General features: G+C 42.0%; 1 protein-coding gene across 8 annotated transcripts in view; it reads left to right on the top strand.

The window, feature by feature from the left end:
• The window catches only part of Yap1 (Yes1 associated transcriptional regulator), a 116,583-nt gene extending 108,937 nt beyond the window's left edge, over positions 1 to 7,646 (top strand). For all 8 annotated transcript variants that reach the window (XM_045145337.1, XM_045145335.1, XM_045145336.1 and 5 more), the window contains 2 exons: positions 1,654 to 1,766; positions 4,758 to 7,646. In XM_045145337.1, the coding sequence (XP_045001272.1) occupies positions 1,654 to 1,766; positions 4,758 to 4,996 (352 nt within the window). In that variant the 3' untranslated portion in view covers positions 4,997 to 7,646. The remainder of the gene's footprint in view (positions 1 to 1,653; positions 1,767 to 4,757) is intronic.
• Positions 7,647 to 16,153: the final 8,507 nt, after the last annotated feature.

Here is a 16,153-nt window from a genome sequence, read left to right as displayed (position 1 = left end):
CACAGATGGGGGCCCTTGTTCCCAGCAGGGGTATTCAAAAGAAAAACTATCCTATTCAGCCTTCTCATCATACCTGGCTGTGTGATACATAGTGGTCTCAGAAGAAAGTTTGTGTTTTCTTAAATCTGCTTGAAACTTGAATCTTGCCAAAATCTAACAGATGCATTACAGTAAGCCAGTAGTTGCCCAATGCATTGAACAGCTTAGGGAAGAAGTTTGAGGGTACTCATCTTTAAGACTTGAGCAGTTGTTAAAACTTGTTTTTAAAGCTGAGGCAGGGTTGATGGTAGATTTTGACCTGTTATTATTTATTGGAGGGAGAGAGAGAGAGAATGAATGAATGAATGAATGAATATGGGTGCACCAGGGCCTCCAGACATTGCAAATGAACTCTAGATGCGTGTGCCCCCTTGTGCATTGGCCTTACATGGGTCCAATCAAACCTGAGTCCTTTGGCTTTGCAGGCAGGCACCTTAACCACTAAGCCATCTTTCCAGTCCCATTTTTATTTATTTTCTTAAAAAATACAGAGGTAGGAGGATGGTCATGAGTTCAAGGCCACCCTGAGACTACATAGTGAATTCCAGGTCAACCTGGGCTAGAGCGAGACCCTACCTCGAAAAACCAAAATAAAAGTAAATAAATAAAAATTAAAAAATATTTCTTTTTATTTGCAGGAGAAAGAGCAAGTGAGTTAGGGCCTCTTGATGCTGCAAACAAACTCAAAACACATGTATCTCTTTGTGCATCTGGTTTTACCTGGGTACTGGGAAATCGAACCCAGGCTAGCAGGCCCTGCAAACAAGCTCATTCAACCTCCACACCATCTTCCCAACCCTAAATGGCTGCTTTAAATGCTCATCATGTGGGCAGTTTTGGTAGAGCTCAAAATTTGATAGTTTATCCCAGCCAATACTCTGTATTGTTAGTTTAGTACAATTGTTAGTTTAGTACAATACCTGCCGCCTCTGTATGTAAATCTAGGTCTAAAGTAAAGATTATTTGGGTTTATGTTTTGCCTCCAGCCATGTTCTTTCCTACCACAGTGGCCTCTTATCTTGTGCTGAGGTGTTTAGATAAGGCCCCTCCCCCCAAAGTGAAGCAAGATCAAACTGTGGGAATTCTTATCTTATGTGCAATGACTCATCTATTTGGCCCAGTACAAAAAGGAATTCTAGGTCTTTATTTGGGCTTGGATTCTCCTTCGCTTAAAGTCTTTGCCCAGAGCTAGAAATCTACCTGAACTCCCAGGCTGCCCTGTCTCACTGCCCACATGGAGTGTGTGCTCTCACCCTGGAGCCAGCAAGCTATGTGGAGTGTGCCACCCTGACCCCCACCCTCCCATCCCTATTCAGATGGTATTACAGAATTCCAGAGAGGACACCACCTACACAGAGTTTTCTATCAGCCAAGGTAACTAACTAACTTTTTTTTTTCCTGTCATTGCCACTAAGCATAGAAACTTAGGAGAGGTCTTGGTCCTTAGAGCTGTCGACTCTGGTTAGGATTAGCAAGTCTCTGTCACCTCTCAGCACAGGGCTGTGGACGGCCGGAAGGGGGATGCTTGTTCTAGGTACTGCAGAACAGGAATTTTCCCTGCCCCCTCCCCCAGAAGCATGTTGCAATTGGGCAGATGTTTATTGCTTTTCACAGTGGCACCTATCACTCTCGAGATGAGAGCACGGATAGCGGACTAAGCATGAGCAGCTACAGCGTCCCTCGGACTCCAGATGACTTCCTTAACAGCGTTGACGAAATGGACACCGGTTAGTATGAATCATTCCTCTAGAAACTTTGCTTCCATAGATTTCACCAGCTGAGCTTACTCGGAAGAAACCCAGTTAAAACCCTGAAGCTTTGTTGGGGTAAAGGGTAGAGGGCAGACAGTCTTGCTATGTAGACCAGGCCGGCTTCAAATTCATGGTCCTGCTGCATCAGTCTACTGAATGCTGAGGTGCCGGCTTTTCTCTTTTTCTTTTCTTTTCTTTTCTTCTTTCTTTCTTTCTTTTTTCTTTTCTTTTCTTTTCTTTTTTTTGAGAGAGAGAGAGAGAATGGGCACACCAGAGCCTCCAGCCACTGCAAACAAACTCTCCTTGTGCATCTGGCTTACCTGGGTCCTTAGGCTTTGCAGGCAAGTGCCTTATCCAGTAAGCCATCTCTCCAGCCCAGCCCACCAGCTTTGGTTTTTTTTTGTTTTTTTTTTTTTTTGTCGTCCCACAATCTCAGATTTATTGAATACCAATGAATTTACAAGGTACATTAGGTTTTTTTTTTCCTTTGACTAAGTGCTACTGATTTCACTTGGTTTTTGTGGCCAGTGGAAAAATAGCTTCTTTTATTCCTGTCTTAATTACTAATCAGACATTATACTTTACACAGTGATATATGTATATATATAATGATATATGCATATATATAACCATATATATATATAAATATATATATAAAATATATATAATATAATATTATATATATATATATAAAATATATATATATATAAAATCTCTGCTTGCCACAATCAGTCATTCAGTCAATCAGAGGCTATCAAGAAGGACAGAGAGAGAGCTGATTCAAGCACAGGAGAGTCTGTAGGAACTGGATAAGATGTTTTCAAAACCATGGTGTGGAGCTCTTCGGGGCAGAGTTACCAAGTTCAGGTCTGGGTGAATGACAGTTCAGGTGGGCTGGCTCAAGCAGGGACATTGTGCTGAGATGAAGCCCTGGGGACAGAGTCAGAGCCCGCCACCTGTCAGTCCCATAATGCACGCGCTGAATAGTCTCATGACAAGCAGGTGGGTGACCAGCTTTGTTTTCTATGGATTGATTTGTAGTTTAACTCTTCTGTTGGTTTTTAAGATAGTGAAATGTAACATAGACTTACTTGAGGTTTGTGTTCTTATTTTCAGAGAAAGTTTTGGTGTAACTCATTGTCTGCCTGCCTTATCTCTGGTGATTTGGTGGAATTGAGATTTTCATGGGCTCAGAAAATAAGATAAAAGGTTTAGGTGCTAGGGATCACCCACTTTGTAGTTGTAGCAGTCTTATAGGACTTGAGACATACCTATCTTACAGACATAGTTCAGGAGCCATGGCTTCCCCAGCACTGTTGCCCTGGATTTGATAGGTATCAGGACGCAGAAATCATCAGGGAAACGTATACTTCTTCAGCTAACCAGCTTATTAGCTGGCAAGTTCTATTCTGGAAGGGTTTAGGAAGCCTTTCAAGTCTGCAAGACTTCTAGAATCCCTACTACCCCTTTCTCTCCATTTACTTAGACCGGAAGTTGTCCAGAGGAGCCACAGCAGGACCACCTTAGGCCCAGCCCCCGTCCTGACTCATCTCTTCATCTTCGTTCTCCAAACCCCTGTAGTACTTGGTGAATTATGTTACTGTTTCTGAAAAGCTGTTACATTGAAGCTCAGTGTTAATGTAATGGGAAAAAAAAAAAAACAACTCTGTGGCCAGTTTGAGAAACCTGAAAGCAAAATAGAGAATACATACTTATTCAAGGCCATCTAAGAGAGTTTTGCTATTATGCATGTGACTCTAGTTGTAAAGTATTAATGCAGAGCTTTTCTTTTGTGTGTCCCAGAGAAGGGAAGACGGGTGTCTGTATTCACTTTAACTTTAATCTCACTGTAGTGGTGTGGATCTGGAAGGCAGGAGGGAGGCGTCAGCCAGTGCCTTTGTGGCATGCTTCCCTTCTCTCCCTTTGGCAAATGGTCTTCAAGGGATTTGTGCTTTTACACAACTCCCTTCAGGGATCAGCACTTTACATTAAGTACCTATAGTGGTTTAAATGTATAGCCCCATACATAGACTCAGGCTTAAATCTTGAGTCTCTAGTGGGCAGAGCCTTCCTGGGAAAAAGGAATGTATGTGATTGGGGGGGGCTGGATCTTGGAGTCCAGCCCTGAGGTGTGTGAAGAGCAGTTGCAGCTCTAGTGGTTCATGCTTACTGCTATTGGTGGCTCCTGGCCGTTTGCTGGTATCTCTGCTTGGATCTATGGAGATGAGCCAGCTTCTTCCATCATTGATGGTGTTCACCTCCAATTTGTAAGCCTGAAATAAACACTTTCCTCACAAGCTTTGATTGAGTTTCCAGCAGCACAGTGCTGACTGCAACAGTGCCCAAGCTATATATCAAGTATTGAACAAATGTTGAAACCAGCAAAGTTGGCACTGTTACTTTCTTATCTATGTTGTTTTCTTTTAAAAATAAGTAAATAGGGCTGGAGGAGTGGCTTAACGGTTAAGGCATTTGCCTGCAAAGCCAAAGGACATAAGTTCAATTCCCCAGGACTCATGTTAGCCAGATGGACAAGGGGGCGCATGCGCCTGGAGTTCGTTTGCAATGACTGGAGGCCCTGGCACTCCCATTCTGTCTCTCTTTCCCTCCCTCCCTCCCTCCCTTTCTCTGTCAAATAAATAAATAAAAATAAGTAAATTAACAAAAAAGCTGAGGGTTGGGGAAGTGGGTGTCACTCCTCACAAAAATGAGAACTAAATTAGATCCCTAGTACGAGAGAGCCAGCCAGTCTAGCATCTTGGTAAACTTCAAGCATTCCTGGGGATGACACCCAGGTTGTCTGATTTCCACATGCACACATGCAATAAATGTCAGAGATCAGTTCAGTCAGGGCTACCTGGAGAGCTTTTCTGTCTGCATTTCTGTATTCTTGTGTGATGCAGGTCTGATGTCTGCTGTTCATAAATACCTTATTCATATTCTTTCTGTCCCTTTGCCTGCAACTAGGTGACACTATCAACCAAAGCACCCTGCCCTCCCAGCAGAGTCGCTTCCCAGACTACCTGGAAGCCATTCCCGGGACGAATGTGGACCTTGGAACCCTGGAAGGAGATGGGATGAACATAGAAGGAGAGGAGTTGATGCCCAGTCTACAGGAAGCGCTGAGCTCTGACATCCTTAATGACATGGAGTCTGTTTTGGCCGCCACCAAATTGGATAAAGAAAGCTTTCTTACATGGTTATAGAGCCCTCAGGTAGACCACTATCTATGTCTGTGAAGGATCTAAGGAGATGTATACCTGAAATCTCCAAACATGCCAGTTGCAATCTTCTGGCTAATACAGGAAAAGATGAACAAACGTCCAGCAAGAGTCTTTCATCCACTATTTTGCTCTTCTCTGTCCGTTGCTGCTGGTAATGTGCTGACCTCTTTCACAGCTGGCCCTGAAGATCAACACAAAATAACAAAACAAAAAACCCTTTATGTTCCTTTTGCTATTATAACTACTGTGTGTTTGGGGCCTGGGGAAAAGGAGCCTGTTTGGATGATAGCCGTCATTCCTTTTTGCTCAGTTGTATGTTCACCAATCATTTTAACTGAACACTCAGACTTGGAACTGACATGCTCATGTCATAGTATTCAGCTTATTCAAGAAGTTGTTCCTTCAGCTGCCTTTGGCCAGTGGAAAAACACGTCTTACTGGTCTGATAAGCCAAAAAACATTGCATCTGATACTAAGTACTCAATGCTTAACTAGAAGAGGTAGCTGAAACCAAGGCTGAAGACTGTTGGACTTTCAATGTTTTTTGTTTTTGTTTTCCTCCTAGTGCTATCATTAGTCACATAGTGACCTTGATTTTATTTTAGGAGCTTATAAGGCATGAGACAATTTCCATAGAAATATATTAACTATTGCCACATAATCTAGGGTAGGGTTTGGGTGGATATTTTTGTGGGTGTTTTGGGTTTGTTATTTTGGTTGGTTGGTTTTGTTGGAAGCTAGGCAAGTTACTATATTAGTGAATCTGTTTATAGTTGTAGCTTGGGATGGTTATTATAGTTCTTTTGGGGAAATCTATAGTTCCTGGTTTTACCATCTTATTTAAATCTTTATCTGCTCTCTCCATATATGTACACACACTTGTAATGTTTATAATAGTGTGATAGAAGAATGTATCTTTTTTTTTTTTAAGGTTTCCTTCCCTACTTGTCAATCTATTTTTAAAATGGTAGGTTTGAACATACGCATTTAGAATATACAGCTAGTAGTTTATATTTCACAGGTAGTTTTAATTCCAGTTAAGGGCATCTGCAAGTGTTTAAGGTAGTGTGGTATTCTAGAAGAGACTCTGACTGAGTGGGGCCTAGAGGAGTTCTCTCGATCCTCTGCACACATGCCAAATAGTACCTGATGAATTGGACAGGAGCAAACAAAATGGCTTTATTCTCCCCCTGGGTTAACTTGAGTCTTGATGAGATACCGCTGAGCAGGTTTATTGCTCTCAAAGGGGACAGGAGTGAGCTTTAAAGAGGTTTGCCTTCCCCTTAGTTTTGGAAATAAACTGATTCTTTAGTTTTCATTTGTGATAACCACCATGGAGACTGGATTTGAGTACTGCCTACCAGATCTGAGAAAACTTGCTTATTTTCTGTATGCTGAAAATAGTCCCCAGGCAGTACACAGAATAATGTGAGGTTTGGTCTAGCTGGTAAAGTGATTGGATTAATAAATGTATATTGGTAGATGAATTTAGCAGAAATAGAGATAAGCATGATTATGCCTTTATTTTTACAAGAAGAGATATAACTAGAGTATGTGTCTACAGGAGTAATAATGGTTTCCAAAGAGTATTTTTTAAAGGAACAAAATAAGCATGAATTAACTCTTCAATATAAGCTATTAGATAATAGGTGGTTGTAGTTACAGTGGCACCAGCAAGCACTGCTGTCATGTGAGGGTCTTTGCTTCTAGAGTGATCCCTTATTTTCAAGGGTTTATGACAAACAAAAAATTTCTTCCTGACCAAAGCTCCTATGAAAAGCCTCGGTTTGGGAAGATAATTTTTTTTTTTCCAATCGGGAAATCTTAAGTATTTGGGTCCTTTATATTTAGTACAAAAGTGGGAATAAAAGGTTTTAAGTACTTTCAGTGCTCAAAAAAATGAAATCGCTGTATTGTATATAATGATTTCATAGGTTGATCATGTGCAGTAATTGATTTTAAGGTTTTTGTTAAGAAACTAGGAGAGATTCAATCTTGATTTAAGTCTGGGGGGGGGGAATGGCAGCTGTGCAGATGGATTGAATTTTAGGACAATAATGAAATTCTACCTAGAATGCAAATGAATCAAGGCTGTTTAAGAGTACCTACAACCTGCCAGTAAGCCACCGACCTAGGAGACAGCATATTATATATGTGCAAGCTAGCTTTAGCATAGGGGGAGGGTGGGAGAGGGCTATGAAGAATTAGAGGGGTTTTGATAGAAAAGTTTATAAGCTTGTTTCTCTTCAGTAAAGACTTACCTTGCATCTTGCTGTCAGTAAAGGCAGTTGTTCCTAAAATTTCAGTCACTTAAGTGCACCCACAAACCAACATGTCATCTTCCTTTTCCCTCTTCTCATTTGCCCAGTTATACCTCAATGTCGCAGCTGCCCTGTGGTACCCAACAGTGCCTTGATCAGACCGTGCTTCGTACTGACCTATAGGAGACCTGAGAATGCTTCTCTTACTGCATTTGACTCATGGCCTTGATACGGTCTTTCTTGTCGTGTCCTTACCCCTAATGTAAACGTGTGTGATGCTTCTTGCCTGTAGTAGGTAGCATGCGGAATTTAACTGGTTATTCTTGAATTTCTTTTTACAATAAACCAATTTTTATAATCTTCAAATCTTATCAGCTTTTTACATTTGTCTTCTTTTCAGTTAGGACTTCTCAGACTTACTGAGGATGGAGGGGCACATTGATTGGCATTTCTGGTCACCCAAAGCACCAGCTGTTATTACCATTTTCTATATACAGTGACTTTTTTTTAATAAACAGAATGTGAGGACGTGACTGTGATGCAAGTGCACTTGCTGTTTTAAGTGTTCATATTAAACAGATGTGTTCTAGGTGGAAGCTGGTAGAGTGTGAAAAGTAAGTCTCTCATTGTGTAACTCAAAATTCATACCAATCAGTGTTGAGACTCAAACCATGTAAGTGTGGAGGCAATATCCAGTGATTAAGTTTCCTAGCTTTTGTACATCTGAGTTCTCAGTTGGATTTTACCTTTGCCGACATGTTTTTTATAAGAAAACTGTAGGTGTGCCTATCATAACTGTTTTCTGTATCTTGAAAAAGTATTCTCCACATTTTAAATGTTTTATATTAGAGATCTCTTTAATGCACACTTGTCAAATATATAGATATTTATATATATAGTACCAATGTTACCCTTTGTTTGTTTTAGATGTAAACGCATGCTCATGTTAGGTACTTACTTACATGAATTGTTACATTATTTTTTTCTTATGTAATACCTTTTTGTTTATGTGGTTCAAATATATTCTTTCCTTAAACTTTCCCTTGTGTTTTTAACGCTTGATAACATTTAAAGTTGTTGGGGATTTTTGTTTGTTTGGTTTCTATGTGTGTTGTTTTGTTTTTGGCTCAATGGCTTTACAAATGAAGAAATACTAGAAATAAGATGTGGTGATAGTGGTCACTGTAAGCTAATTTTGTTTCCTAAGTTGGGCATGGCATTAGATGCTTTCAAAGTACAGGTGCAGTTCTTTGAACACTGGGTTAGCACTCTGCCTTCACCATTTCTGCCAGTTGTAGAAGCAGGTCCGCTTCCTCAAATTTACTTTACTTCCATAAAGGATAACAAGACAAGCATGACACCGTCATCCTGCTTTTATGCCTCCAGGATATTCTCTCATGATCTTCCAAATAGAACAGTTATCTAGTCTTTTTAAATAAAAACAGTGGTAGGTCCTGAGCGATGAATAAGAATAGATTAGTTGCCGGGCTGGGGAGATGGCTTAGTGGTTAAGATGCTTGCTTGCAAAGCTTAGGGGCCCCAGGTTCAATTCCCCAGTACCCACGTAAGCCAGAGGCACAAGGCGGTGCATGCATCTGGAGTTAAAGACTGTATTGGTTTCCATGTATATAATATGTAATGTTAGTGAGACAAATTGGTGTTTGGTTAGGCTGATCTGAAAGTTTTCCCTATTGGTTGGTATAGATTCTTCATATTGCTAGAAAACGATCTTGTGTAGCTTGAACTTGTTTTCCCTATTTTTTTTTTCCACCTAAAATACAGTGTTTCTACATATTGGCTCAAACTTTGCCTTAGGCCTGGGGGTATAGCTGAGTAATGGAGCACTCAGGAAAGCAGACATGCCTGTCACTAGCAATGACTCATGCCTCAGGGACAGGTCTAGTGCATTTAGGCTATGTTACTGGCCACGATAGTTCATAACAGAAGGAAGCCCACTGCTATTTCTAGGGCTTGATGGTGGTGTGGTGCTTTATGTAACCCCCCCCCCTCCCATTTCTTGACCTTTGAGGTCACAAAGGAAGCCCCAGAGACTTAGTTACAATTATCATTTCTGCTGAAGTTTCTCTATGGGGATAAATGTGCACACTGGTCTCCTTCGTCTCTCAGGTGACAAATGTTTATGCAGATGGGGGTCAACAGTGGCACAGTGACAGCCATATCATCCTACCCTACTTTAAATTTTGAATGTTTGGTCTATAGTTATGAGAAGCTTGTGATACCATTCCTTTCCAGTATAAAGCTTCATTGTTTAAAGAATATGGAATTAGTTGGCAGTGGGGTACACTGGTGATTTGCCTAGAGCCCCAACTACTCAGGAGGCTGAGGCAGAAGGATTGCTTGAGCTCAGGAGTTTGGGACTACCCTGGACTCAGGCCCTATTTTAAGAGAAACTAATAATTTTAAAACAGGGCTGGAGGGATAACTCAGTGGTTAGGGCACCTGCCTGCAAAACCTAATAACCTGGGTTTGTTTCCCCAGTACCTACATAGAGTTGCACAAAGCACATGCATCTGGAGTTCAAGTGTAGCAGCTGGAGGCCCTAGTACATCCATTTGATCTGTTTCTCTTCTCTCTCCTCCCCTCCCCCCTCTTTCTCTCTCTCCTCTCTCAGGCTGACAGGTCCAGGCGAGACAGAGGTAGGAGGATCACTGTGAGTTCAAGGCCACTCTGAGACTCCATGGTGAATTCCAGGTCAGCCTGGACCAGAGTGAGACCCTACCTCGAAAAACCACAAAAAATAAAAATAAAAATACTGCTTGGGCCAGGCATGGTAGCCTTTAATTCCCAGTATTTGGGATAGCCGTGTGTTCGAGGCTACTCTGAGACTACACAGTGAATTCCAGGTCAGCCCTGGGCTAGAAAACCAAAAAATAAGTAAAAATATTTCTTGGTACTGTGATATTTGGGGAATTCTGAGAAAAAAAGTTATAAAAAATATCTAAATTATTGCTCTGGTATTTAAATCTTTTAAGCTTTCAAAAGCAAAGCAGGGATGGCTGCCTTGAGTTTAAAGCTAACTAGTTCTCAGCTACAGTGTAAGAGCCTACCTTGAAAAGAAAAGAGAATTATTGCAGCTTTAGGAAACTGGTGGATTTACATACAGGGCTTGAGTCTTGGTAAAAGTAACATAAAACTACTTTCTTAGGGATATGGTACACTTTCTTCATAGGCCCTTGGCCCAAGTATTTTCCATTATAGTGTTCATGATTTTCATGCAATCCATATAAAATAAAGTGGTTTATGACTTGCTATTTTGAGGTATAAATTTCATCATGGAAAATTACTAGATATCACACACCAGCTCTCTTTTTGTTTTTATTTTTTTCACTTTAATCTCCTGAGTCCTGGGATTAAAGACATGAGCCACCGAACCAGTTTTTCTTTTCAGATTTTTGAGGTAGCGTCTTACCTGGCCCAGCTTTTCTGTCCTAATAAAATTTATTTAATAGTCTATAAACAATTCAGCCAGACATGCCAGGTACTTCCCTCCTTTTCTAAACTGGGCATGGTGGTGCATGCCTTAGCACTCAGGATACTGAGGTAGGAGGATCACTGTGGATTGGATTCAAGGCCAGTTTGGGACTACAGAGTGAGTTCCAGGTCAGCCTGGGCTAGAGTGAGACCCTACCTTTAAAATAAAATTGGGCTGGGGAGATGGCTTATCAGTGAAAGGTGCTTGCTTGCAAAGTCTAATGGCCAGGGTTTGATTCCCCAGTAACCATGTAAAGCCAGATGCACAAATGGCACATGGTGCTTAGGTGGTCACAGCTCTGGTCACTGTGGTGACCATGAGTTAAGACACTTAGGTTTTCTGACATGGGTGTGCAGGAGCACTCAGATCACCAAGTAACCTGAAGTCACTGCAAAAATCCCTCTCAGTTTATAAAGCACACAAGTGTGAGTTCTTCAGTTCTGATTCCCAGATGCCCTGTGGAGCCAGAAGGAGTAGCTCATGTCTTATTGAAGGAAGCCATCAGCAAGATTGGAGGCAGATGGGGGAATCTTCAGAAACTAGCCTGGGGCATGCATGTAGCAGAGTATAGGAGACCCTGCTTCCAAGGTGGAGGACAAGGACCTCTGGCCTCCACACACAGGCTGTATGTAGCATGTGTGCACTTAACATTTTGGGAAGGGTGTTGCTCTAGCCCAGGCTGGCTTTGAACTCACAGCTATCCTCTTACCTCTGCCCCCCTAGTGCTGGGATTAAAGACATGTGCCACCAGTCCCAGCCAGAACTTTTTAAAAATCATATATTATTTCCCTCAGCACCAGTAAATCCCTTAAGCCCTATAAAACCAAATGGGAGTACCCAGAGGACAAAAACTAGTGATTTCATTCTTTTATGATCCAAACCATTGAACAATACAGCTCTCCTGTATTCTAGGCCAAAGGAATTTTCTGTGGAATTCTGCTATGGGATTTTCAGAAAACCAGTATGAGCCCACTGGGGTATTGCCAAGAAATGATGTTTCATTGGGATATATGAGTTTTAGCATCCAGCTCAGAGCTCCCTGTGGAGGCCACATCTTGGCTAGAATGGAATGGCAAATGCTGACCAAATTTGGGATATTGTTTAGGAAATTTAACACTGATTTGAACTAAAAATTATTGACCAAGTCCCTGTCAGTTTTCCAAAGTCACTGAAGCAAAATTCCCTAAGTCTGAACATTTGCAATGTTCTCATCATTTGGATGCTCTGTCTTGCTGAAAATAGCAAATTTGGAAAGCAAATAATTCCAGTCAAGATGATGTCCTGCTGCCATCACTCACTGTGGGAATGGAAGACTATTAGAACTTACATTATCACAGGCTCTGGTTATGAGAATCAAAACACTGTAACACCAGCTGGTGAGCTAAGGATGTGGCTCAGTTGGTAGAATGCTTGCCTGGCATGCAGGAAACCCTGGGTTTCATCCCAGCATCACTAAACCAAGCACGGTGACGCACCTGGGATCCCAGCAGTTCTCAGGTAAAGGCAGGAGGATGAAAAGTTTAAGGTCACTATTAGCCACGTGGCAAGTTCAAGGCCGGCTCATATTCAAAGCAGTTTATTTTTTTTTATTTTAAGATGACTATGGTCTTTCACATATTGTCTATTTAGGTTTATTATAACTCAAAATACACCTTCAAACATGTCTATTCAAGGCTCTGCTTTTTTGTCAGTATGTATCCCCCCCAAAAAAAAACATTTGTCTTTCAATAGCAATTTTACTATTTCCATAACTATCAATACCCATAATTATCAATATTTGATCACACCAAATTTGTGTAAGTTATAGATACTACAAAACTCCCACTATGCCCATGTGATGGCTAGGAGAACTTGAAGGTGTTGCTGGGAGGTCAGAGGCATAAATGGGCAATGTTTTCTGTATGCAAGGCTAGTCATCTTCACTGGAGCTCAGAATTGTCTGTCTGGTTCTGACTTTCTCCACTAGCAGCTCCATTGCAGGCACGTCTCTACTTGCCTCATACAGGGAATCCTGGCAAGATTGCTCTAATAATGAGTGTTCCAAAAGTGGGGGTGAGGGAGATTAGTGCTCTAATAGATTCGGAAATCTTGTCCGTTTTTTAAAATTCTTGGGTACATATGTCAACAATTTTGGGGAATATTCTAGCCTCAGGTCATGGGATGGGAACTTCTCTAAGAAACTAGCAAAGGTGAAGCTACCATAGCTGAGATTATTGAGTGCTGAAGCGTCCTTCACATAATGCAGCTTGAAAGCAGCATCCACAGGTGTACTTTCCTCTGGGATGTAGGGGAAAGACCTGTGGGCCCCATTGACACTGGACACTAAACAGCTTGGACTGGCCCAACAACAGTGATTGGCTAAAGGCAGAGGGAAGAGCACAGGCGGGAAGACAAACTCTTTAGAGAAAGGGGGACACATGAGCAATTAATTTGTTCAGCCAAGTGAGTGTCCAGGCATGGTTCCAGGAGTCAAGGGTCTGGTGCTGTCTGGAGATACAGTGATGAACAATTTATGTAAACTTGGCTCTTGTGGCATCTTTCCTTTTTTTCAAGGTAAGGTCTCCCTCTGGCCCAGACTGACCTGGAATTCACTGTGTAGTCTCAGGGTAGCCTCAAACTCACGGTGATCCTCCTACCTCTGCCTCTCAAGTGCTGAGATGAAAGGCGTGCACCACCACGCCCAACTCTGGCATCTTCTTTTCTTCTTTTTTTTTTTTTTTAATAGGGACCCTCTCATTTTTATTTACTTACTTGACAGAGTAGGGGAGAGAGAACAAGCATGCCAGGGCCTCCAGCCACTGCAAAGGAATTCCAGACACTTTAGCCCCCTTGTGCATTTAGCTAACATGGGTCCTGGGGAATTGAACCTGGGTCCTTTGACTTTGCAGGAAAACCCCCCAATTGCTAAGCCATTTCTCCAGCCCTGGCATCATTTTTCTTGTCATGCATGTACAACCAGGTAAAATGTGTGCTGAAGATGCATCCTGTATCAGATACTTTCCATTTAATCTTCAGCAACAGCCTAATAGTTAAGTACTGTCCCAAACTGGCTGATAAAAATACTAGTTCTTCCAGAGACCCAGAGGCCCCCAACACCTCAACACCTCAAGCAGAACAAAAATGAACCCAACATGGCTCAGGGAAATTGTGCGGAAGAAGGAACAGAAAGAATCTAAGAGCCACACATTGGGTCATGATATGCAGAGACATTTCTCCTACCCATAACTGTGGGCTAACTCCCCAAAGCATGACCCATATATCTCAACAAGGAGGGACCGGGGGAGGAGGTAGGACATGGATGAGCCTAACAATGGTACCAATTTGACTGTATTCACTGAGTACAAAACTAATAATTAAGAAAAAAATACTAGTCTTGAGCCAGATGTGGTGGCACATGCCTTTAATTACAGCACTTGGGAGACAGGTAGGAAAATTACCATGAGTTCAAGGCCAGCCTGAGACTACATAATGAATTCCAGGTCACCCTGGACTAGAGTGAGACCCTACCTAGAAGAAAAAAAAATTAAAACCTAGTGTAGAGGTCACGTGTCTGAGTGGTGAATGTGGAGAACCTGTCTCTGGCTGTTGATGCTGACTGGCTTGGGATCCAGGGTGAGAAGCTGGACTATCACATTTAAAGTTTCAGGAAGGACTGGAGAGATGGCTTAGCAGTTAAGGTGCTTGCCTGTGAAGCCTAAGGACCCAGGTTCGATTCCCTAGTACCCACATAAGCCAGATGCACTAGGTGCCACATGTGTCTGGAGTTCATTTGCAGGGCTACAGGAATGCCCATTCTCTTTCTCTCTGCTTCCTTCTCTCTGTCTCTCTCAAATAAATACATTTTTTTTTTAAAGTTTCAGGAAGTCATGGTTGAATTTAACCAAAGAGTAGCAAAATGAGCTGAGCACACAAGTTGAGGAAAAGATACAGATATCTGTGCATACAATTTTGTGTGTGTGTGTGTGTGTGTGTGTGTGTGTGTGTATACAATTTTAATCAACCCCAGTGAGGTCAGGGAACCTCTGGTTGGTTCTTATAATGCTATGATCAATTAATCAGGGGGTTTTGTTGTTTTTGTTGTCCTTATTTTCTGGCTCCAAGAGGAAGTGATGATTTGAAAAATAACTTTGCTTCTCCGGGAGTATAACCAGAGTGGTTTGCCATGCTGGTGGATACTGTAGAATGGACTCATTTTTGTGTAATTTATTGTACAGAGATAAAAATCAGGGAAGTACCCAGGCATATTGGTTGTACCTGTAGATCCAGGTATTCAGGAAGTTGAGACAGGAGGATCATAAGTTCACAATGAGCCTGCAACATTATGAGATTCTTGCTTAAAACAAGCAAACAGAAGAAACCAAACAAAAATGTTGTCTAAATATATTACTGATTTTTAAGATTTACCTCAAGTAGAAAATAAGTGGGGCTGGTGAGATGACTTAGTGGTTAAGGTACTTGCCTGTGAAGCCTAAGGACCCAAGTTTGATTCCCCAGTACCCATATAAGTCAGGTGCACATGGTGGCACATGCATCTGGAATCTGTTTGCAGTGGCTAGAGGCCCTGGCATACTCATAATCATTCTCTCTCTCCCCCTCTTTCTCTCAAATAAATAAAAATAAATTAAGCCAGGGATGGTGGTGCATGCCTTTGATCCCAACATTTGGGAGGCAGAGGTAGGAAGAGTGCTGTGAGTTGGAGGCCAGCCTGAGATGAGCCTGGCCTAGAGTGAGACCCTACCTTGACTACCCCCACACACACGCCTTAAAAAGAAAGAAAGAAAGAAAGAAAATTGAGCTCAGACAGGAATTTTTTTTTGCCCAGCATAGACTTGCTATATCACTGGGCTCAGCACATTTGAGTACCTGCCACATGCCAAGCGGTGGAAGATGTGCAGATACAAGTGCAAGATGGCATTATCCCTGCACTCAAGGAACTTATGCTCTAAGGGAAAACTGGCCTCAGGGAATATCAAGGTCATGACTGTTGGGATTTTGGATGTCAATGATGAGAAAAGAGAAGCATACAGCCATGTGTAGTGGTACACTGTTGGACAAGCTGCTCAGGAGTCTGGGCAGGGGGATCACTTGAGCCCAAGAAATTATCCTGGGCAACAGTAAGATTCTATTGCAAAAATGCCCCTCCTCAGGGGAAAAAAAGTTTAATAGAAGCATGCATCCACTGGGTCTAATATGTTCTAAGTGATCATGTCAGCGAAGCACAGAAGGCCCTCCATATGGTTTAGTGCAAAATTTCCTGTGGGGAGCAGGTGAGTTGAGTCAGGGTCTTATGTAGCCCAAGCTGATGTTGAACTCCCAAGCCTCCTGCGTCCACCTCAAGTGCTGGGATCTCAGGTGTGTGCCACCTTGCGTAGCTCTCCTCTAAAT

This window comes from Jaculus jaculus, chromosome 3 (genome assembly GCF_020740685.1).
Source record: "Jaculus jaculus isolate mJacJac1 chromosome 3, mJacJac1.mat.Y.cur, whole genome shotgun sequence".
Taxonomy (NCBI): domain Eukaryota; kingdom Metazoa; phylum Chordata; class Mammalia; order Rodentia; family Dipodidae; genus Jaculus; species Jaculus jaculus.
Note: the sequence above shows the minus strand (reverse complement) of the source record. Positions and strands in the feature narration are given on the sequence as shown.